The sequence below is a fragment of the Carya illinoinensis genome, chromosome 12 (assembly GCF_018687715.1).
Source record: "Carya illinoinensis cultivar Pawnee chromosome 12, C.illinoinensisPawnee_v1, whole genome shotgun sequence".
Classification (NCBI taxonomy): Eukaryota; Viridiplantae; Streptophyta; class Magnoliopsida; order Fagales; family Juglandaceae; genus Carya; species Carya illinoinensis.
In genome coordinates, this window is record NC_056763.1 from 30,694,227 (window position 1) to 30,715,652 (window position 21,426).

Here is a 21,426-nt window from a genome sequence, read left to right on the forward strand (position 1 = left end):
ATGAATAAAAAAAAGTTATAAAAATAATTTTTTTTTTCATGTAGGTCCCGTATTAATTTACTTTTTTACAGCCGACTGCACGACGACTGCATCTGTCGACTGCAAAAAGTATTTTTCTATTGCAAAATGAGTAATGATACAAGTATAACTATTTTTTATAATTTTGATATGATTATATGTTAATTAAAATAAAAATATTTGTATTATTTTTATAAATTATTTTATAAAAATATCATTTATTTAATATATAATTGTATACAAATTATAAAAAATAATTGTGAGCGTATAATTTTAAAATCAAAATACAAGTTTATTAAAAAAAAAAAAAACACTTTACTTACATGGAATCAAAATATATGGAGTCGTTTTGAGGAGCCATTTTTCATTCCAAGAACTGGGCTGCGCATTCCTTGACGGGCTCTCTCTCCTCAGCAAGCCCAACAAAAGACAAGTAAAGGGCAAGATTTTAATTACCTTTATATTCTTTACTTGCTTTGGCTGTGTTTGATTATCGAGTTTAGTTTAGTTAATCTAATGATTTTTTTTTTTTTTTATGTATAATAGTGAATTAAAATAATTGAATGATTTTTATATAATTTATGTAAAATGAGTTTAAAATATGTTAAGATGAATTTAAATATATATATATGTAAATTTGTAAAGTTTGTGGGACTCAACTGTTTAGTCTTCTCTCACCCAACACCCCATGTGTCAATTTGATGTAAAATTTGAATTTTATTATGTATAAGTAAAGTCGTGTATTAATTTGTGTATTAATATTAATTTATTTATATTTAAAATTTAAATTAATATTTTTTTAATAAAACTTACTTTTTATCCATTATATTAAAATAATGTGTATATTAATGCACAACTAGAATTTTCCGTAAAATTTTGAAAAATAAAAAAACAAGTTTTCTTCTAACGGCATGCACTCACAGTCAACTAACGGAATTCTGTTCGACATTGAGCTCAAGAGTCTTTTTGTTGGCAAGCAAGAGAGAGAGAGAGAGAGAGAAAGCAGTGGTCCTAACGGAAAGCAAACAACCAGACGTGTGCAGGAATCTACTTTAGAGCAAAAAGCTATCCAAGGCTCAAGTCACGTCCTACAGTAATGAGTTCAGCGAATTAATGAGGTGAGCTGAGTACTTGTTTGGATGGTTGAAGGAGTTTAATGCGGAGGGTATTGAGTTGGGTTTGGGAACCAAATGGGCCTAATTTGCATTTCAGTATTAGTCAACTTTTCTATATGAATAATGTTATTTAATATTTATCATCTTAATTTTTATTATTTTATTATAATTTTATGATATTAAATAATTTGAGATTATTTATAATATTTCACTTATAAATTTATCATATAATACCACATTATAAAATGATAAGAAGATGATAAATATATTTTTTCATGCGAATATTTAATACAAATTGAATGTGTATATATATAACTAGTGGTATATATGATCAACTTTACAATAAAAGTAGTTATACTATCTGATATATCATATTACATCAACTTGTGAGTTTGCTTCTATACGATTTCTTTATAGACAAAATATTTGTTCTCTGTACTAACTGATTGAATGCATTAATAAACAAATTTTAATCAAGCTTTTATAATTGTAACACAATTAACAAGCTTTCTCATCATCCATATTACCTGTATGTTAAAGCCTTGAAATATAAAGCAAATAGATCTGCCATCGAACTCGTATGAGCATTCCCAATAGTTTATTTAAATTTTCATCTAAAATAATTAATAAAAAACTATTTTTTCTATTTTAGCAAACAACTATTATAATACATCACAGAAAATAAAGAACTATTTTTTCTCTGTATTAAAATAAAGAATTTTTAAATATTATAACTCTTCGTATTTTATTTATAAAACTGTATATGTGTGCTATGGAGAGAGAAATAAAGAAACAGAAAAAATAATTAAATTATTTATAGAAATGAACAGTGCATGTTTTTTTTTTCAAAATATTTTGGGAGAAGGTTTTGAGCCCATAATTTCAAATTGGTTGAAGGAAAATGATATATGATTATTAAATATGTTTAATCGTATTTTTTATTTTTTTAATAGTTAAGGAAGTGATTATTAGTGAATTTATATATATATATATTTTAATGATTAAATATGTTTAAAAAAATAAAAAATATAAAAACAACTCATTTAATTACTATACACATTTGATAGTTACTTTTCGGTGAATAATGCATGTTAATTTGTTAAACGTAGAAGTATACTACAATACTTTAGCTCGTATATATTTTATATTAATTTTACATAATTCAGTAATTTTTTTTAGAGGGTTTAAAATATTATTTTGAGAGGATTGTCGGTCATTTTGCATAAAAATGAAATCTCGAGCATCTTCATTGGCTTGCTCAAATGAGATGGTTGGTCAAAATTTACGTAATTTATGTCAAAAACACTTCACATTCAATTTAGCATATCTAAAATAATTTAGATTTCTGCTACAATGATTAGCTAAATATGAAAGATCACTTTCATTTACTAAAAATCAAAATATTATTTTCTCACTCTTTACACTCTCATTTCGCCAATTCAAATATTAAAATATTTTACACTTTCATTTCATTAATTAAAATATTAAAATATTATACACTTTCATTTTAAATGATTAAATGACCTTTGAAAGTATGTTTTGTTTTAATATTAATTTAATTATAATATAATTATTAATAATATTAAATTGGTAGAATTATAAAATGTGATAAAAATAATTTTTTTAAAAAATATTAATTTAATAATATTTTATTATTATATAGAGAATGAATAGCTAATCCAATGTAGAGATTAAATTTAGATAGAATAGGCAAATGCAAAGAAGTGTTGATATTGGTTAAATTTGAAAATGAATTTGGCCAAACCAATAAGGCCAATAAGGATGCTCTAAGAGCATTAGTATTAGATTATTTATCTTTATCTTCATCTTTAAATTTGAATAATATGTCCTTAAATTAATCTATATTAGCTTATGTATCTCTAAATTTTTGTATAGTTATGAATAGTGATTATTCAAGTTTGTGATTATTCACTCTCTAAATATTTTTTTTAATATTTTTTTTCTCTCCCCTATTCATTAAAATCAAATTTGTGAAATTTGTATTAAGATGATTTTAATATATGAAATTTGTATTAAGTTAATGATATAAAATGTTTTTAAGTATATATTAATATTTATTGATAAAATTGATCATTTTGATATATGAAATTAGTAATATTTAAATATATAAAAAATAGTAATATTTTATTATTATTTAGTTTAAAGATGCATTATCTAATGTAAAAAATTTTTTATATGAAAACTCAATCTTAATAAAAATGTAATTTTAAAGATATAGAGAAACGCTAGTGCTCTAGTGTCGTTGAACTCAAGCAGGTACGTTTGTCTGGCATGGCAGCCGTGCACACGACCTTCGGTTACTTCCCGAGCATTCACAATTCTGACAGAGATCGTTTGATGTCGAAACATTCGAACTATTCTTGCCCTTTCTAATTAGTAATTATATTTTCCTGGAAGGCTAGGGTGTTTGGTAGCCGGGAAAAATAAATGAAAAAAAAATAATGCAAAAAATGGCGCAAGGATGGTTCTCAGGGAGCAGTAATGGCGAAGACCAGCAGAAACCCTCGTCTTCTCTGCTAGCCGATTGGAATTCCTATGCGGCCTCACAAGATTCAGAGGATAGTTCTGATCTGGGCCTGGGTTTCGATCTCGAAGCTGCGGTCAGGTCCGCTAACGACACAGTCTCTGGCACTTTCAATGTGTAAGCCTCTGATTCTGAACTAAGCCCCATTTTTATTATCTGCTCGTTATTTGATTTTGTTGTTTGAATTAAGCGCTCAGTATGTGGATCTGGGCTTTTGACTGTGATATCCCGGAGTCCGATGGTTACTAAAACATTTTAATTTTATGATCTAATTTTGGATTATGGACACGACTTCTAGTGGTTTTGATTAAGGATTGTGGGTACTGGAGTAACTGGATATTGTCCACAGTGAGGTCGTAGAAAGTTGCTGTTTCATTTACTGCGTTTGGGCATGATTTTTCTGTTTAGGTGCATTGAAGTGAAGCGACTGGCCAAAGCATAGAAACAACTTAGAAAAGTGAACTAGGTTTTAGTTAGGACAACTAACAGGGGCATCACATCAACCTAGAGTCTTGATTTCTAATTTTCACAGATTAACACTGATTGTGGATAAAAGTATGTGAGATCCGTTTAAAGGGGGAACTGCATTGGGAGCCAGGTTAGTTGTGTTAGGAAATACACAGTGATAAAATAAAAATTACAATGAAATGAAAAATTCAAACAAAACCAGTTTGGACTGAGGTACGGAAATCTCGCTCTTTTTAAGGTGATTCAGATGGAGCTTACAAACGAAAAATCTATGGAAAGCGCTGGAGACCTCAACAAGCCATTTTGTTTTAAGGGAGCCCATTTTAAGAGATGGAAGTGCAATGTGCTCTTCTATCTAAACCTTCTCAACGTCTCCTATGTTCTTACTACAAAGAATCTTAACAAGATCACTACCAAGAACATGATTGAAGTACAAGTGAAAGCTCATGAAGAAAAGATTGAAAAATATACAAAAGATTATTATAATTGTTGATGTTACTTTTTAAATTGTCTTGCGGATCAATTTTATGATTTCTAGAATCTAGGAGCAAGGCATGCATTAACAGCAAATTATAGGATCCATAAAAACCAATGTACAATTTTTGAAGAAAAAGGGGCTTTAAGTACTACAGGGCTGCAACTTAAAAAAAAAAAAAAAGAGTACTACAGGGGTGTACGACAAATAGAAAAAAAGTTGAAGCCATTTTTTCATCATTGTACGGACAATGAGAAAAAAAATAAGACAGTGCTTTGAGATTATTGAGAATTTTCCAGACAAAAGAGAGATGTTACTTTTAGAGGAGTTTGGGGCTCAATAACTTGTGCAGAGTTGATTTAAACTATACGACGATCAATTGTATATTGGAAGAGACAAGTATGTGATATCTGTTTAAAGGGGGAATTGCTTTGGGAGCTAGGTTAGTTGTAAACTGATGCACTTGCAAATCTTATAAATATAATTGTGAAGTTCGATGAAAGGTGGTGCCAACATCTTCTTACTTATAAGAAAAAAAAAAAAAAAGGTGGTGCCACCATGGTAACTCTTTAAGTGTATGCCTTTTCCGAGACAGCAATTTGTATGATGTTGTCAGGTTGAAATTTAAGATAGGTGTCTTAGTCACTTTGTGGATGAAAGGGAATGCTTAGTCATACTCTACCATCAAGAGTTGCGCACGTCCATGTCTCATCTATAAATTAAGTGTTAGCCTTGATATCTTGAGTTAATGCAATGAAAGATTGCCAGGATCTACTTTGCATTTCTGGTTTTATATATTTTATTGAGAATCCATTTCTCTGTTATAGGGAAGATTTAAAACAAAGCCCTGCTTCCAAATATGTTGTGCTGCTGAGCATTGGGCAATGACTCATTGTGAATTACTTGTTAGAGACTTCTTTTGACAAGTTTGAATGTGTCAGTCCTGAACCAATGGAGTTGCCCAATAATTATTTGGCAGTATATTATATCACCAGCAGCTCAATGCTAAGTAGATAATTGTGTACACCCAGCTTGCTTTTCATTTTGTGAGGTACGCAGTGACGATTATGTATGCAAAGAAACCCCTAGGGGTTGGCTCAAGTGGTAAAGGCCTTGATCTAGATGGTATGCTCCCTCCAAGGTCCTCGGTTTAAATCCCACTTGGTGCAAACAATATATATGGGCCATTGGACTGGGGAATTTTTCCATTGAATTACCCGAGGTGCACTTGCGGGAAACTCCTTGCCAAGGGCTTGTGCACCCCTAGGATTAGTCGAGACGCTGTTCTTGGACACCCGGTGCCAAAAAAAAAAAAAAAAAAACAGAGTTTGTGGGGATTTCATTGCCATATCTATGGGGAAATCCAATTTATGGTGCTGGGATCCTAATTAGCTTTAAGTCTGCTTTAGCTTGAGCAGCGTCTGCAATGTGAACATTTTATACATAGTTCAATGTAATATTGGCGATGAGTTTCAATATCATATATACTCTCTAGTTTTAATTTATGATCAGAATTCCTCAAATCCTGCAAACAACCTTCCTTTTTGATAAGTAAGGTAATTATATTATCAAAAAGGAGGCAAAAGCCTGATACAAAGATTAGTGACCAGTTCTATGTTTGATCAATGGCTATAAGGAATTCATGTAACCCCAAACCATTGAAATCAACCGCTATGGTCCATGTACAAAGAGTTCTAAAGAAAAAGACTATCAAATCTTCCGTCGATCTCTCTTTGTCATCGAAAGTCCTGTCATTGCGCTCCCGCCATAAACACCACATGATGCATATAGGGATCATCTTCCATACCGCTTTTATTTGTTGATTTCCTCTCAGATTATTCCAACTGGCCAGAACCCCGACCACCGTCTCCGGCATCACCCAAACTAAGTCCAATCTGCCAAATACCTCATTCCATAACCTTCTCGCTACCTCACAGTGTATTAAGAGATGGTTCACCGATTCACCTCCCTTCCTACACATGCAGCACCAATCTGCGATGATCACCCTGCGCTTCCTCAAGTTATCAGTTGTGAGAATCTTACCCAATGCTGCAGTTCACACAAAGAAAGCTGCTTTGAGTGGCGCCTTATGTCTCCATATCTTTCACCATGGAAACTGACCAGGTGTCTCTTGAGTAAGAGACTTATAGAACGAGCACACTGAAAAAGTACCTTTAGCTTTAGGTATCCACCAAAGACTGTCCTGTGAATTACCCAGTTTAATAGAATACAAAAGGCTATAAAAGGCTTCAATACTGCTCATCTCCCAATCTTGTGCCGCCCTACTGAAGTGGATGTTCCATTGAATTTGCTCATCTGATCTTTCCAGTACATCAGCTACTGAAGCATCAATATCTCTTGCAATTCTGAATAAAGAAGGAAATGATTCCTTTAGAGCCACATGATCACACCAAGTGTCGTATCAAAACTTAATACGGGTTCCTCCTCCTAAACGGATTCGAGTATATTGATTGAAGACCTCCCACCCTTTTCTTATATGTATCCACAAACCCACTCCATGTGCTCCTCTCACTTCTTTTGTACACCAACCCCCCATAGGTCCCCATATTTGCTCTCTATTACCGTCTTCCACAAGGTATCAGGTTCCTTATGGTATTTCTACAACCATTTACCTAGTAATGCTCGATTGAAGGTTCTCATATCTCTAATGCCCAAACCCCCATTCGAGATGGGGCTACATACGTTATAATGCGGAGCTCTTATTCGTGTTTTAGCTATGGGATGTAGCATATGATTTTAAGGGGACGTAGCATGTGATTTTTTTATTAGAGGATGTAGAATATGAAATTAGAGTCCACACAAAGAAAAGTTGTCTTGTTTTCTTTATATAAAATCTGAAGTTGGGCAAAAGATGCTTGTACTATTGCCTTGTTATTATAATTGCCGAAGCAACATAATTCTGAATTTTTGATTGCGTGGCTGAAAGATCAATTGGGCATGATTAGGGGTGTAAGTTATTCAGTCCGGTCCATGGGTGTGGTTTTTTTTGACAGGACCAACTTATATATATATATATATATATAATTTTTTAAAATATTTTTTATATGTATTATTTTATATAATAGTTATATATAAGTTAATTATGTAATTTTCATCTAACCTATCACCATTGAACATATGTATTTGGAGTTTGGATGATATTGCATCTTTTAATTTCATTTTCTCTATTTTTTGTTTTAAACTTTATTACGATGATTGCTTATTCTCATGGATGGATATGGATAATTTTGATAATTTTTACAACTTTTTAAAGGCTATTTTCAAGTACAGAATGTGTAAATAAAGATAAATAGTTAATATTCAAAAGTGTAAACATTGTGGGGTTTTTTTTTTTTGGTTCGAAAATAGTCAAAATACACAATATAAGTGGTTTTGAGCTTTTTGAATGTTTGACCCATTTTACACTAGCCCGGACTGAATTGAACTGAATGAACCAACGGGACCAATAGCTAAGGGTCTGGTCCAGTCTATAAGGGTAATCGGTCCGAAAAATGGGTGAACCGAAATTTTCAGTCCGTGACTGGATTGGACCAATTACACCGCTAGGCGTGATATTGAATTGCAAGCTCGTAATTTCTTTCTTTTACAGTTTTGCTATCTTTGTTTGATCCTTGTTCTTCTAAAGGAGTGAGAGATATACCCGGGAATCTACAGTCTGCCGCTAGTAGTATTCCTTCAGGAAAAGCACTTATGTATTTTGGTTTGCTTCTGGCAACTGGGGTTTTCTTTGTTTTCATCGCATTTACCATGTTCCTTCCAGTCATGGTGCTGATGCCCCAGAAATTTGCTATATGCTTTACCCTTGGGTGTGGCTTTATCATTGGGTCGTTCTTTGCACTCAGGGGTCCATCAAATCAGCTCGCTCACATGTCGTCGAAGGAGGTATTTTCTCTGCTTAATTTAGATACACCTTTTATTTTACCATTTGCAACATAGCCATCTAATGCTTTATTTTTTCATATTTACTTATCCAGAGGCTACCTCTTACATTGGGATTTATCTGCAGCATGGCGGGTACCATATATGTATCCATGGTGCTTCACAGCTACATACTCTCTGTGCTTTTCTCTGTGATACAGGTATCAAATTTCATGCTTCACTTAGGCGTGTATTGTTTTTCTCACTGGATTTTAGACCTTGGATTGTCGTACTTTATGAATCCCCATAATTTTTGGTTTATCTTTTCACCTCGTTTTCATGGAAGAAGATGCAACAATGTTCTGGGCATTCTTCATCGATTGATTTTAACTTGTTATTTATCATAGACCCGAGAATTGAAATACGATGATCTCAATTCCGTCTATCAACCAATTAACTGGTAAAAGTGAAGATAAGGAGCCATCCAATTGAGCAATGAAATTGATGTTATCATTGGAACTTGCAGGTTCTTGCACTCCTGTACTACGCAATTTCATACTTTCCTGGTGGATCTGCTGGGATGAAGTTTCTCTCATCTGCCCTTACCTCTTCAGTAATGAAATGTTTTGGGAGGTGATCCGGACCTTTTGTTTATATTGTTGCCGATCTGGTAAACGAAGGTAGCATGTTTTTGGTTATTCATTTTCATCAACGTGCAATCGAGGAATTTGGTGGAGTAATTTCTGCAAACAGTTGATGGCTATATGAATGTATTGAAATTAGTTGATGTCCAACTACAAACCCAGAGTTAACAAGCTCCCAAACCGGCGAATTACTCGTATTGATGCCCCAATCAATCAAGTTGGAAAGATTACACTCGTGGACATGCGTTCAGGCGGAGCCACCAGTTAAAAAGAAGGATTTCATCATGAATTTAGTACTTTACAACTTCCCTTAAATTGAATATTTGAATTTTCATCTCAATTTTGATAATTAATAACATATGAACAAATTAAGTAGATGTTGCATGCAAGTTGTTAAAATTAAAATAAAGCTTTGTTTTATTATTATTATTTTAATCCCGAGGGGCTCATTTGATAGTGATAAAAAGAAAAGAAAACAGAGATGGAGCCCACTCCCGATTCAGAGACGACGTGTAAGCTCAATCTCATAACAATCCGCCCTGGCCCACCACTAATTTAAAATAAATAATTTTTAATTATTTAATATTATATTATAAAATATTTAAAAAATAATAAAAATATTATAAAAATTGACTGTACATAGATATTTTGTTAAAAAATTAATAATTGAGATGATGTATTAATGGCAATGGCTGCTCTTTGACTACTTCTCGACGTTTTTACGTACTACTACTACGTCGTACATACGCTATACTATCTATGAAGTGGCTTTCACTGTAATTTCATCCTAAATTTAGCCCCGTATTTGTCAACAAAATGGACTTGGCTGTACGTTAAAATGTCCCCTTCACCTCCATTGACTCTGACCCGATGCTTGTCCGCATGGGGGCGTAGTTCTGTATAAAATAAACTAACAAAGATAAATCAATAAATTGCCTCCAAAATCTCCCCCCCTTCTCAATCCACTTCTCTCTCGATTCCATCTTCAGGTATATCTAATCATCTCTAGTTCATTTGTTTTCCTTTTTTTTTTTTCTTTTTCCTTTTGTCACGGGCTCATGTTAATTTCTTGCATTCATTGATTTGGGTTGTGTGTTGATTTAACTGAATCTGGATGCTTTTGGATTTTGTTATTTTTTCCAATTTCACCTTATAGTTTCCGGTTTTTACTTCCTATTGATTGGATCTGAAAATTTTTGTTGCCAAGAATGCCGCTTACTTATATTTTCCCAGGTAACTGATGCTTTTGGTGGAGATCAGTGGCATTTGATACAGCAGTCTCAGAATTATGCCTGCATGTAGGCGTGTGTATTAGTATTTGTATTTATAAACGTGGATATGTTGCATTGCAAGTGCAAATGCACGATGATGAAACAAGTACTGTTAGTTGAGGTTTCCTGAGTTGCTTTAAGGTGTCGTGCTGCTGCTGACTTGATGGAGGTCGTGTTTCATTCCGTGTTGTTTGGGATAAATAGTGATGCTTCCGAGTTGACATTGATTGTATTCTATTTTGATGTAATTTGGGACATTGGGCCTTCCGGTACAAGGAATAAAAAGTGCTTATGTGATTTGTGGATATTGTCTGATTGATTTTATGCTTAATAAGATGATGTCATTGAAACATCACTAGAAGGCTGTGTCTTTGTTTTTACCATTTAGTTGAAGAATGTTTGTATATGGGGGCAGAAATGATTCCTTTTATAGTTGTACCTTATCCAAACTTTCCCCGTGATCACTGCTAGAGAGATGCTATTCCTAGATATGGCAGTTACTACATATGGGCTAGCTTCACTTTCTTCTATAAAGCTTTCATAATCTGTTGTGAAGATAGTGATAGGCCTCCAAAGACACTTTTTGCAAATGCCAGGAACGAACTTGTGATACTCCTGGTCCTGCTCATAAACCAGGTGGGCAGGCTTTTGTAGTAAAAGACCAATACTGAGCCTTTGGTTGTCTGGGGTATGGGTTTGAGGCACTGGGTGGCTTGACCAAAACCAAATCTGAGCACACTAAGCATATTGAGTTTACAAACATTGTCGGGCTTGCATGCAATAGAGGTCACCAACTATTAAAATTTGTAATTGAATGGTGTGAATCGTGTGATGCTTTCAGTCTCTTGCTTTCTGTGTTATGCTTTCTCACTCTTTCAGTTCTTTTTAGTTGCATGCTTGTACCATATTAGTTGGGTTTAGACCTTTTCCTATCTGCTTGAATCTCATAGTAGAATTCTTCTAAGCGTGATTAATAAGGTTAACTTAACACCCATCCTCTTTTCTCCGCTACATAGCATATGATGTGTTGTAATCTTGATCTGCATGCTTACCTCATTATTGGTTTGACCCATCTGTATTTACCAAACTAAAAGGGTGAGTACGAGTTCTTTTGCATAAATTAATTTCATGTGTTGCCTACTTGTGTGTGAGTTATTCATGTGGCAACCTTTACTTTCAGGGGAGAGTGAAACACTTCTCAATTTGTGTATAGTCTGGACTTTTGTGCTGGTTTCTTCGCTGCTTCTGGCCTTATTTATCCTATGTTTATAACTTTCATTTTTAGGTCTCTGCAATGGCTTCTAAATCAGTCATGGATTTAATGGAGGCCTCCTCTGGGGTTCATTTTTCTGGATTTCACATGGACTCCCTGAAGCAAAGAATTAAAGACATAGAAGCACCAACTACGTCAGCAACTGAAGACATGCATAAACAGCCGTTTGTCATTGGTAATTGTTGGGTGGAAATATATGAAAATTATTCTATTGCTTTTCGGGGTATCAAAAGGTGGTCCAACACTATCATAATGGAAGTACAGAAAAGAGTCCCCCCCCTCCCCTTTTCTTAAAAAAAAAGAAGATAGAAAGGGACACTGGTTGGTTGGTATGTCTGGTTTGGTATGCAAATGAAGAATCCAACACACAATGAGGTGAAGATTGATGGTTTTACCATTGGAAGTCTTCATTCCTGCTCATTCAGAAACTTGAAACAAACGGAATAATTGTAGCCTTAGCAAAGGACACTAGTTAGTTGGGGAGTTCCAAATGTGTATGTGAAGTTACCAGCTTTCCCAAAAGCTTAAATTAAGGGGAAGCCCATAAGAGAGGACTAGTTATTTAACTTATATTCCAGCATTTGAACTCATGGATGACCCATATTCCCCTTAACAAGTGGGTCCTCACTTGGAATATTAAATTAAATAAAGGTTAAAGAGTAGGAATAGGGTTCAAACTCAGAACCTTTACTCTAATACTAGGTTAAATTATCAATTGTCCTAAAAGGTTAAAGCTAATGGAAGAAGTGTATTTAATTATTTAGTTTATATTCATACAGTTTTGTAAGCGTGAAAAATTTACCTGATTTTACAGTATTAGTTTTCACGTTAAAAAATTGGTGCATGATGCTGGTATGTGAACTTGTTTTTTTTTAAATTGTCTATCAGAATAATGAACCATAAAACTTTTACACGCTCTTGATACTTCAACACATCAGTTTTCTGATGTACTTACTCTATGACAGGGGTTGCTGGGGGAGCAGCATCTGGGAAAAAAACGGTTTGCGATATGATTATCCAGCAGCTTCATGATCAACGTGTTGTACTTGTTAACCAGGTAATATTTTTTTATTCAATACTTCAGATCAATTTTTTTTTTTTTCAAAACAAAACTTTTTCTAGGTTCTCATTAAGGTGGGAGAAATTTCTTTCTGACTTACAATACTGAATTATTGAGAAAGTGAGAAAAATTATAAACATAAATTATTTGTGAAAATAATCTTCTCGTGCTCTTTCTGTTTTGTTAAATTTGCTTGGGATTTTCTAGTGACCTCTTTTGTAGTTTTGGGATATTTATATTCTGCTTCTTCTTTCTTTTACATTTGATAGTGGAAATTATATTTGTATTGGTTTTTCTGTTGCAGGATTCCTTTTATCATGATTTGACCGAGGAGGAACTTACACGAGTACATGAATACAATTTTGACCATCCTGGTGAGGGCAATTCTGCAACTTCTGTCTGAAGAATATCCTTGAAACAATGACCTGCATAGGATTGCCTTATTGTTTATTTATTTTTAATGAGCTCTGTCGTTCCTTTGGGGAATGGTTCAAGTAGATTATCAAGTAGCTTCCTGTTATTGACTTATTAGAGAGAGGGCTACTAGATACTGGTAGTGTCAATTCCAGCACCATCTTTTAGTTATTGGATTTATCGTTGGATGGAAAAATAATCCAAATAGTTCACTAGTTAGGTAGTAAGGCATTCCTTATGAAAAAAACAGGTCAAGGCACATCTGATCTGATCCGTTTGTAGCCTTGAATATACATAAGTACGGTGTTCTTTATTCATATCTGGTGCTTGCTGTTTGGTTCAGCTTTTGTGCTTATTCAACTGATTCTTCTTAATGCAAAATTGCCTTTCTATCAGATGCTTTCGACACAGAGCAGCTGTTGTGTGTTATGGAGAAGTTGAAGCATGGGCAAGCAGTAGATATTCCAAACTACGATTTCAAGAGTTACAAAAACATGTTTCCGGCAAGAAGGGTACTGTTTTTCATATCTGTGGTCCAATAGGCACCATTCTACATATCATTGCTCTTTTTGACTTTTTTTTTTGTTTTTTGGTTGTACAAAGAGTTGTCAATGGCCCATTGGAGAGATATTGGGACTGGCAACTTCTTGCATTGAAATGTTGGTTTTTTGTTCTTTTCCTTCCTAGAGTTCTATGGAGCCCCATTCTTGACTTCATATATGAATATAATTTATTTATATTATTAATATATTAACTTATCAAAAAATATTATTAATATATTATACTTACTATATGAAGATTTTTGTTATTGGCAGGTAAACCCTTCAGATGTTATACTATTGGAAGGCATACTCATTTTCCATGATCCACGTGTCAGAGAGTTGATGAATATGAAGATATTTGTTGATACAGGTCCTCTATTTTTTTTTGTAATTTATATATCGTACATCCCTCACTTGTTGGGTTTTGTCGAGCATTCACATTTTAGAAAATACATTGTGGTTTTATATCCTATAGTTTGCATTTCAGGTTCTCAGTATTTTATTTTGTTAGCCATAAGAAGTTTTATGAGGAATGCCCAAGGTAACTTTTTTTTTTTTTGATAAGTAAAAGAGATTTTATTGATGCACGTAATCAGACAAAGTCCAAGTACGCAGGGAGTATACGAGAAAGAGCCTAATTACAAACTACGCTCTATGAAAAGTAGCATAAAAGTCATTTAAACTCGTTCCATTCAATACAATAGAAGAAGCCCAAAGCAACAACGTGTGAAATAAAAAGGCCCTAAAACCATCTGGAGAGTGTTCCCTATTGTCAAAACAGCGACCATTTCTTTCATTCCATATGCACCACATTAAGCATAGAGGCACCATCTTCCAAATAGCTGCAATGTGACGATTACCACGAATCCCTCTCCAGCTTGACAATAAGTCTATCACCCTCCTAGGCATTACCCATGCAAGACCAAGCCTAGTGAAGATTTTATCCCATAAAGCCTTGACTACTTCGCAATGAAGAAGTAGGTGATCTACTAATTCACTATTGTGTTTGCACATGGAGCACCAATATGTTATGTAGAGGCCACACTTTCTCAGCTTGTGAAAAAAGGAAAATACATAATATGAGCAAGAATGATGTCGCCCAGACTTGAACCGGAGACCTTCAGCGAGTTAACTGACGTGATAGCCAACTACACCAAGACATCATGTTAAAGTCACCTTGCTTTTTTTTTTTATTCAATATTTGTTGCCTGAATTTGTGCTTTTGCCTTAGTGTGTTCCTGAAAAAGTGTTTTGATGCTTTGAACTTTCACTTCTTATGAGTGGAATCTATTGATTCTAATGAAAATACATAAGATTTGTGCTCATGATTAAACCATTATGGTCTTGGAATCATAAAAATTTGAAGCCACCAGATTATGCAGGCTTTATGCTTGCTACAAATTTTATGGTTAATTTGCTTTGGTTCTCTTGATATTTTCTTGCAGATTATTGAAACCAATTTCTGGTACATCCATCAAAAGAAAGTTTTTTTTTTTTTTTTTTTTTTTTTTTTTTTTTTTTTAATGTGCAGTTAACATTGTACTTTATGTCACTTCATTGTGTCACTAAATTGGACTGTTACTTCACATTGTACAATTTTCAGTGCAGATGCTGATGTTCGTCTAGCAAGGAGGATAAGAAGGGATACCAGTGAGAAGGGTAGGGATATTGGTGCAGTACTTGATCAGGTTAGCAACTTTTCAATTAAGTTACACTGGCATAAAAGATCATAGTCATAATCTGTTGATCTGTTATTGGTTTTAAGCGTGCTGCACTAGTGGACAATAAGGCTTGAGTTACCTTCATGCCACAACCCCTCAAGTGCAAAATGAATGAAATACTATTCTTTGGATAGGTGTTGGGGTTTTAGGAAATTATTTTGGGATTCTCCTATACACATCCTGTGTACTTGGATCTCTCTCTCTCTCTCTCTCTCTGTGGTTTTTTTAATTGTCTACTATGAAACAGAAAATATAAATTTTGGATTTAAGCTCTTGAATTTACTAGATTATACCATTCCTTACATTTGTTTAACAAACTATATAAAATTTGGTCGAAGGATTTTTTGTTTGTGCTAATTGTTTGAGTGTGTATCTGTTTTCAGTTTTACATATGGTGATGCATTGTGTTGATGCAGTACTCCAAATTTGTGAAGCCTGCTTTTGATGACTTTATCCTTCCAACAAAGAAGTATGCTGATATTATTATTCCCCGTGGGGGGGATAATCATGTAGCCATTGATTTGATTGTACAGCATATTCGTACAAAGCTTGGGCAGCATGATCTTTGTAAAATATACCCAAATTTATATGTCATTCAATCAACCTTTCAGGTATGCCTTCCTATTTATTAAACTTTGCTGGAGCTCCAGCCTCTGAGGTTGATGTGATTATGATAGTTAATGTATCATGGTTCTTTGCAACTAATGATTGTTCTTGTTCTCATCCAGATACGGGGTATGCATACCCTCATACGTGATTCTCAAACAACAAAGCATGACTTTGTTTTCTATGCTGATCGGTTGATCCGTTTGGTGGGTATATGTTCCTTTGAGCCAATGTTCCTTTACTCAGTTCTTTTACTTATCAATATATATATATAATCTTGACTAGGTTGTTGAGCATGGCCTTGGACATCTTCCATTTACGGAAAAGCAAGTGATGACTCCAACTGGTAAGTTGGTGTTAATATACCTTATAGGTTCTCAAAATGCTGATTTCGGTGCATTTGGGAACTCTAGTTGTTGTTGATCCTATACACCTTGAATCTGTCAGCTGAAGAAACTCTTCATACACAATTCTGTGAATATTTATGCTTTTCAGCACGTAATTGTGATATGGACGATGTATTCGTTGGCCATTTGGTTTCTTAAATGTTTGTTTGTGGTTGTACATTTACTAGACAAGTTAAATGAGCTTGTATTGTGATAACACCATTAAGCTTTTTCATTGTTCAACTCGTATTATTGAAAAATGTCAGTCAGTGTCCATTGTTCCCTAGAAACTATCAAAGTCCAAATCTATGCTATCCTTGTACGTGTGTAAAGATATTGCAGAAATTTAAAGTAAAATGACGCTGTAACTTGTCAGCTCTAACTTTTACTTTGTAATGCTATTTTAATGGGAAGTCAGGCTTATGTTCTAAAATCATGAGATACTACTTTATGATTTGCTGCTTTAACAACATTTCCTTCTGCAAATACAGGGTCTGTGTATACTGGTGTCGATTTCTGTAAGAGGTTATGTGGTGTCTCTGTTATCAGGAGGTACCAACCTAGTCCAAAAGCTCAAGGCACCCATATATGTTAGCAATTTTTAATTTATATTATTTCACACTTATAAGTTAAAATCATGAATAATCTTTGGATGCTCTTGAAGTATCAGATTACAAAAACTTCATACATTACTAATTATTCAATCCTTTAGACTCAGAATTAGTTTTTTTTTCCTCAGCCATTTTGTCATTTACCCATTATGCACCTGTAATGTGTCCAATTTTCTTTTGGATCTCCTTTCCATCGTTACTGTATGGTGTTAAAAGATTTGTGTAACTGATGCTAGTGGTGAGAGTATGGAGAATGCTTTGCGAGCATGTTGTAAAGGTATCAAGATTGGGAAGATTCTTATTCATAGAGAAGGTGACAATGGTCAGCATGTATGTACCTCTTTACTTTGTGTTTGGGTGTGCACGTGTTTTATTTCCTTTGTTCTGACTTTTTTCTGGTGCTTCAATCACTGGACAGCTAATCTATGAAAAATTGCCAACGGACATTTCGGAAAGGCATGTGCTGCTATTGGATCCTATCCTAGGGACAGGTTAGTTCTCATTTTTTTATAGATATTGCAGGTTAGTTCTCATATGGAAACTATTATCCTTTTTGAGTTGCTATTAGTTTTTACATGCGGGACTCTACATATTTTTCATGCTCATGTGGGCTGTCATTATTGTCCATTTCTATCACGAATACCCTAAATAAGATGAGGTTGCTTAGACAGTTGCAAGTTTATATTGTTATCTATGATAAAATCAGCTGTAAGAATTTTGCATTTTTCTTCAGGGAATTCAGCTGTTCAAGCCATTTCATTACTTCTAAAGAAGGGTGTACCGGAGTCCAACATTATATTTCTCAATCTCATATCAGTAAGTGTGTCCATAAGCTATTGTTTCTGTAACGCCCGTTACCTAGCAACAAATTTCATTCTGACTCCTGAGTTACCACTTCCCCATGTCCATGCACATAGTCTTTCCTAGTAATGCTATATTATTATCTCACCAGGCACCTCAGGGTGTACATGTGGTCTGCAAATGCTTTCCAAGAATAAAGATTGTGACTTCTGAGATTGAGATTGGTCTAAACAAAGATTTCCGCGTCATACCTGGCATGGGTGAGTTTGGAGACAGGTATTTTGGAACGGATGATGACAACCAGCAAGTGGTGGTGGCCCCTTGTCAGTAGTTTCATCAGGGCTGCTAATTAGTTCAAACCCTCATTTTCACTCGATGATCAGCACTGGGTTTGGAGAAAAAGAGCTGAGCTTGCTTAATGTCATGATGCAGTCAGATATAACAAACAATTTTGGCTGAGTTGTACTTCAGAAATTATCATCTTCTTAAATTTATTTTATTTTATTTTTTCTTTTTAAGAAACTCATGGCATACTAGACGTTGGTGTTTGATTGCAAATCCAATCGTTTCGGTAGCATTTCATTACAGCATAAATCTGCAGGATGGCAAGTTAAAGGCCTAGCTTCCATTGATATATATATATATATATTATATGTATTTTTGAAGCCAGATATCTTTTATCATATGATAAAACTCTTCGTTGTTTCATCTTTTTCACACTATGAAAGTTCCCTGTAATGGTGTATGCTGGCTTTTTTTATGTATTTATCTTGTGCCCTTTAATTTTGATAAGAATATTTTGAGCATCACCCGAGTTTCTAAAAGGAATAATGTGGGAAAGGTACTTAGATTTTTTCTTCTTATTATTATTGTTATTTATGTAAAATTAGGGACAGGGTTCTTCTCTCTTTCCTGGCCTAAACAAAACGAATTAAATAGGACGTGCCTGAACCACAAAGTTTGTGTCTTTTTCGTAAGCACCGGTTAGCTTACAAGTTGTGAGAAGAACAAAGTGGATGATGGAAGAGAGCTTTTCCACACAAATTTTTATTGATTTATATTATTTTCACGCACGTACGCGAGGTAACTAGGGATAATAGAAGAAGCGGAGGAGTTGCCACTTGGCTAGGGGAGATATCACACGAAGCTCTATCCGAGATTGATAAACCTCGTTGGGCTAATCTTTGGACACGTGTTTGATGAATGGCATGGAGTGGGTATATGCCATTGGAAGCCAATCCAATCTATATAGATTGGTGCTGGTGTCAACTTTTTTTGGCACTTTCGACCTGTATCTATACATTCCTGATCTCTGTAATTTGATCATCAAGCACTCGATATCCTGAACCATGTCGGCCTTTGTGGGGAAGTATGCAGGTATTCTTCTCTGTCTCTCTCGACTCTGTTTGATGAGCCATCATGCATGCATGGACCATCAAATTAATAACCAGAAGTTGCCTTCTCACGTAAGAATTAAATCTGCAATTGAGAAAGTAGCTGATTCGCAGCTAGCAAATTAAGATTCTTTCCAACTTCTGTTAATATTCTTTGCAACTTGTGTGTGGAGTTTCTTGCATATATATATATATATAATACAAACCCATTAACGCATATATATGGGGGGCCGGGTTTAATTTCATGATCTTGAGGATGCATGCATATATGCAGAGGAGCTTATCAAGAATGCCAGGTACATTGCCACCCCTGGGAAGGGCATTTTGGCTGCTGACGAGAGCACGGGGACCATTGGCAAGCGTCTAGCCAGCATTAACGTGGAGAACATTGAATCCAACCGCCAAGCCCTGCGCGAGCTCCTCTTCACCTCCCCCAATGCCCTCTCCCGCCTCTCTGGTGTCATACTCTTCGAGGAGACCCTCTACCAAAAAACCTCAGATGGAAAGCCTTTCGTTGAAGTCCTTCAAGAAAACAATGTCGTTCCAGGTATCAAAGTAGACAAGGGCACAGTCGAGCTGGCCGGCACCAATGGCGAAACCACCACTCAAGGTTTTGACTCTCTTGGAGCTCGATGCCAGCAGTACTACAAGGCCGGTGCACGCTTTGCCAAGTGGCGTGCCGTCCTCAAGATTGGCGCTAACGAGCCCTCTGAATTGGCAATCCAACAAAATGCGCAAGGCTTGGCTCGCTATGCCATCATTTGTCAGGAGAATGGATTGGTTCCCATTGTTGAGCCTGAGATTTTAACTGACGGAACTCATGACATTAAGAAATGTGCTGCCGCAACCGAGACTGTGCTTGCAGCTGTTTACAAGGCACTGAATGATCATCATGTTCTCCTCGAAGGCACACTCCTAAAGCCCAACATGGTTACCCCAGGCTCTTATAGCACAAAGGTACGTATATTAATAATATGCATATTATAATATAATTCATTAATATTGTTATTTCAACAATAAATTCCTTCCTAAAATGGACGTATGTATTGTGTGCGTGCAAAGGTACCACCCGAGGTGATTGCAGAGTACACAGTCACGGCACTCCGCCGAACAGTCCCGGCCGCAGTACCGGGTATTGTGTTCTTGTCGGGTGGACAAAGCGAGGAAGAGGCAACACAAAATCTTAACGCAATGAATAGGTTGGAGGTGCTGAAGCCATGGACTCTATCATTCTCATTTGGGCGAGCATTACAGCAAAGCACACTCAAGACATGGGCTGGAAAGAAGGAGAATGTGGGGAAAGCTCAGGAGGTATTCTTGGGGAGGTGCGAAGCCAATTCGGAGGCAACTCTTGGAAAGTATAGCGGGGGTAGTGCTGGTGGTTTGGCTTCAGAGAGTTTGTTTGTCAAGGGGTACAAATACTAGCAGTGCCCACTGCCCGGCCTGCCTGACTCATGCATTGATATCTGCGCGGAGTACGTAGTAGTACTTGTTTTTTCAATTTTAATATTATCTTCTAATTAATATTGCACTCTAATTTGAATCTTCCTGATCAGTCTGTTCCCTCTTTAATTACTGATCATGTGCTAATTAATTACTTTCGGTTACATATTCTTCTAATCACTTTTCATGTATATATATATATATATATATATATTGCGCCATGATTGTATTATTAATGCTATTACCTAATTCCTAATTTATTACTTAATTGATCATATATAGATTGATTACCTGCATTTTATCTGATCATCCTTTACCGTGACAATTAAATCCTGCTCTCTTTCGAATTAACTTCTTGCCTTAGGATCTCCAAGAAACTAGCTTTAATTTTGCCACAAAAAATAAAATCCCAAAAATTAAGATCAAACCCCAAGATCAGGGCGCGCTTAAACCCATAACAACACGTGTGTGTGTGTATATATATGTATATATTCTTTGTACTGTCTGCTAGCTGCACTTAAAAAAAAAAAAAAAACAGAGAATGAAAGACGTACATGAGTAGTAGCTATAATCTGCTTTTAAATTCTTAATTAATATGATCAGAAACTTCGGTGGCCAGTACTCATGTCGTTCTCTCTTTCTAATTTGATGATCATATATATATGACAAAAGCAAGAAGCCCAGGAATATTTATTAATGCAGCAGATGATCGATCGAATAATATTTCTCATGATGTACGTATTCAATTGAAATTGCAACA

At 35.0% G+C, this 21,426-nt stretch overlaps 3 protein-coding genes across 3 annotated transcripts; all 3 read left to right on the plus strand.

Moving 5' to 3' along the window:
• Positions 1 to 3,406: 3,406 nt before the first annotated feature.
• LOC122290039 (protein transport protein SFT2-like) lies at positions 3,407 to 9,297 on the plus strand. Its single transcript, XM_043097555.1, has 4 exons — positions 3,407 to 3,798; positions 8,260 to 8,524; positions 8,617 to 8,721; positions 9,027 to 9,297. Exons 1-4 carry the CDS (start codon positions 3,596 to 3,598, stop codon positions 9,135 to 9,137), a joined length of 684 nt encoding a protein of 227 aa, XP_042953489.1. The 5' UTR covers positions 3,407 to 3,595; the 3' UTR covers positions 9,138 to 9,297.
• Positions 9,298 to 9,997: 700 nt separating this feature from the next.
• LOC122290035 (uridine kinase-like protein 3) lies at positions 9,998 to 18,423 on the plus strand. Its single transcript, XM_043097551.1, has 16 exons — positions 9,998 to 10,133; positions 10,378 to 10,584; positions 11,701 to 11,863; positions 12,654 to 12,745; positions 13,053 to 13,122; positions 13,559 to 13,674; positions 13,978 to 14,074; positions 15,313 to 15,392; positions 15,842 to 16,036; positions 16,154 to 16,237; positions 16,317 to 16,377; positions 16,909 to 16,969; positions 17,265 to 17,358; positions 17,447 to 17,519; positions 17,762 to 17,844; positions 17,981 to 18,423. The coding sequence occupies exons 2-16, from the start codon at positions 10,579 to 10,581 to the stop codon at positions 18,158 to 18,160; spliced, it is 1,455 nt and encodes a 484-aa protein (XP_042953485.1). The 5' UTR covers positions 9,998 to 10,133; positions 10,378 to 10,578; the 3' UTR covers positions 18,161 to 18,423.
• Positions 18,424 to 19,046: 623 nt separating this feature from the next.
• LOC122290037 (fructose-bisphosphate aldolase, cytoplasmic isozyme 1) lies at positions 19,047 to 20,830 on the plus strand. The gene is made up of 3 exons (XM_043097553.1): positions 19,047 to 19,206; positions 19,498 to 20,180; positions 20,286 to 20,830. Exons 1-3 carry the CDS (start codon positions 19,179 to 19,181, stop codon positions 20,646 to 20,648), a joined length of 1,074 nt encoding a protein of 357 aa, XP_042953487.1. The 5' UTR covers positions 19,047 to 19,178; the 3' UTR covers positions 20,649 to 20,830.
• The last annotated feature ends 596 nt before the right edge of the window (positions 20,831 to 21,426 follow it).

Coding starts and splice junctions, on each gene's coding strand:
- LOC122290039 (XM_043097555.1), top strand. CDS start 3,596: ATGCAAAAAATGGCGCAAGGATGGTTCTCAGGGAGCAGTAATGGCGAA. Junction 3,799..8,259: donor TCTGGCACTTTCAATGTGTA/AGCCTCTGATTC, acceptor TGATCCTTGTTC/TTCTAAAGGAGTGAGAGATA. Junction 8,722..9,026: donor TGCTTTTCTCTGTGATACAG/GTATCAAATTTC, acceptor TGGAACTTGCAG/GTTCTTGCACTCCTGTACTA.
- LOC122290035 (XM_043097551.1), top strand. Junction 15,393..15,841: donor TTGGTGCAGTACTTGATCAG/GTTAGCAACTTT, acceptor GTGTTGATGCAG/TACTCCAAATTTGTGAAGCC. Junction 17,845..17,980: donor TATTTCTCAATCTCATATCA/GTAAGTGTGTCC, acceptor TTATCTCACCAG/GCACCTCAGGGTGTACATGT.
- LOC122290037 (XM_043097553.1), top strand. CDS start 19,179: ATGTCGGCCTTTGTGGGGAAGTATGCAG. Junction 19,207..19,497: donor CTTTGTGGGGAAGTATGCAG/GTATTCTTCTCT, acceptor GCATATATGCAG/AGGAGCTTATCAAGAATGCC. Junction 20,181..20,285: donor CAGGCTCTTATAGCACAAAG/GTACGTATATTA, acceptor GTGCGTGCAAAG/GTACCACCCGAGGTGATTGC.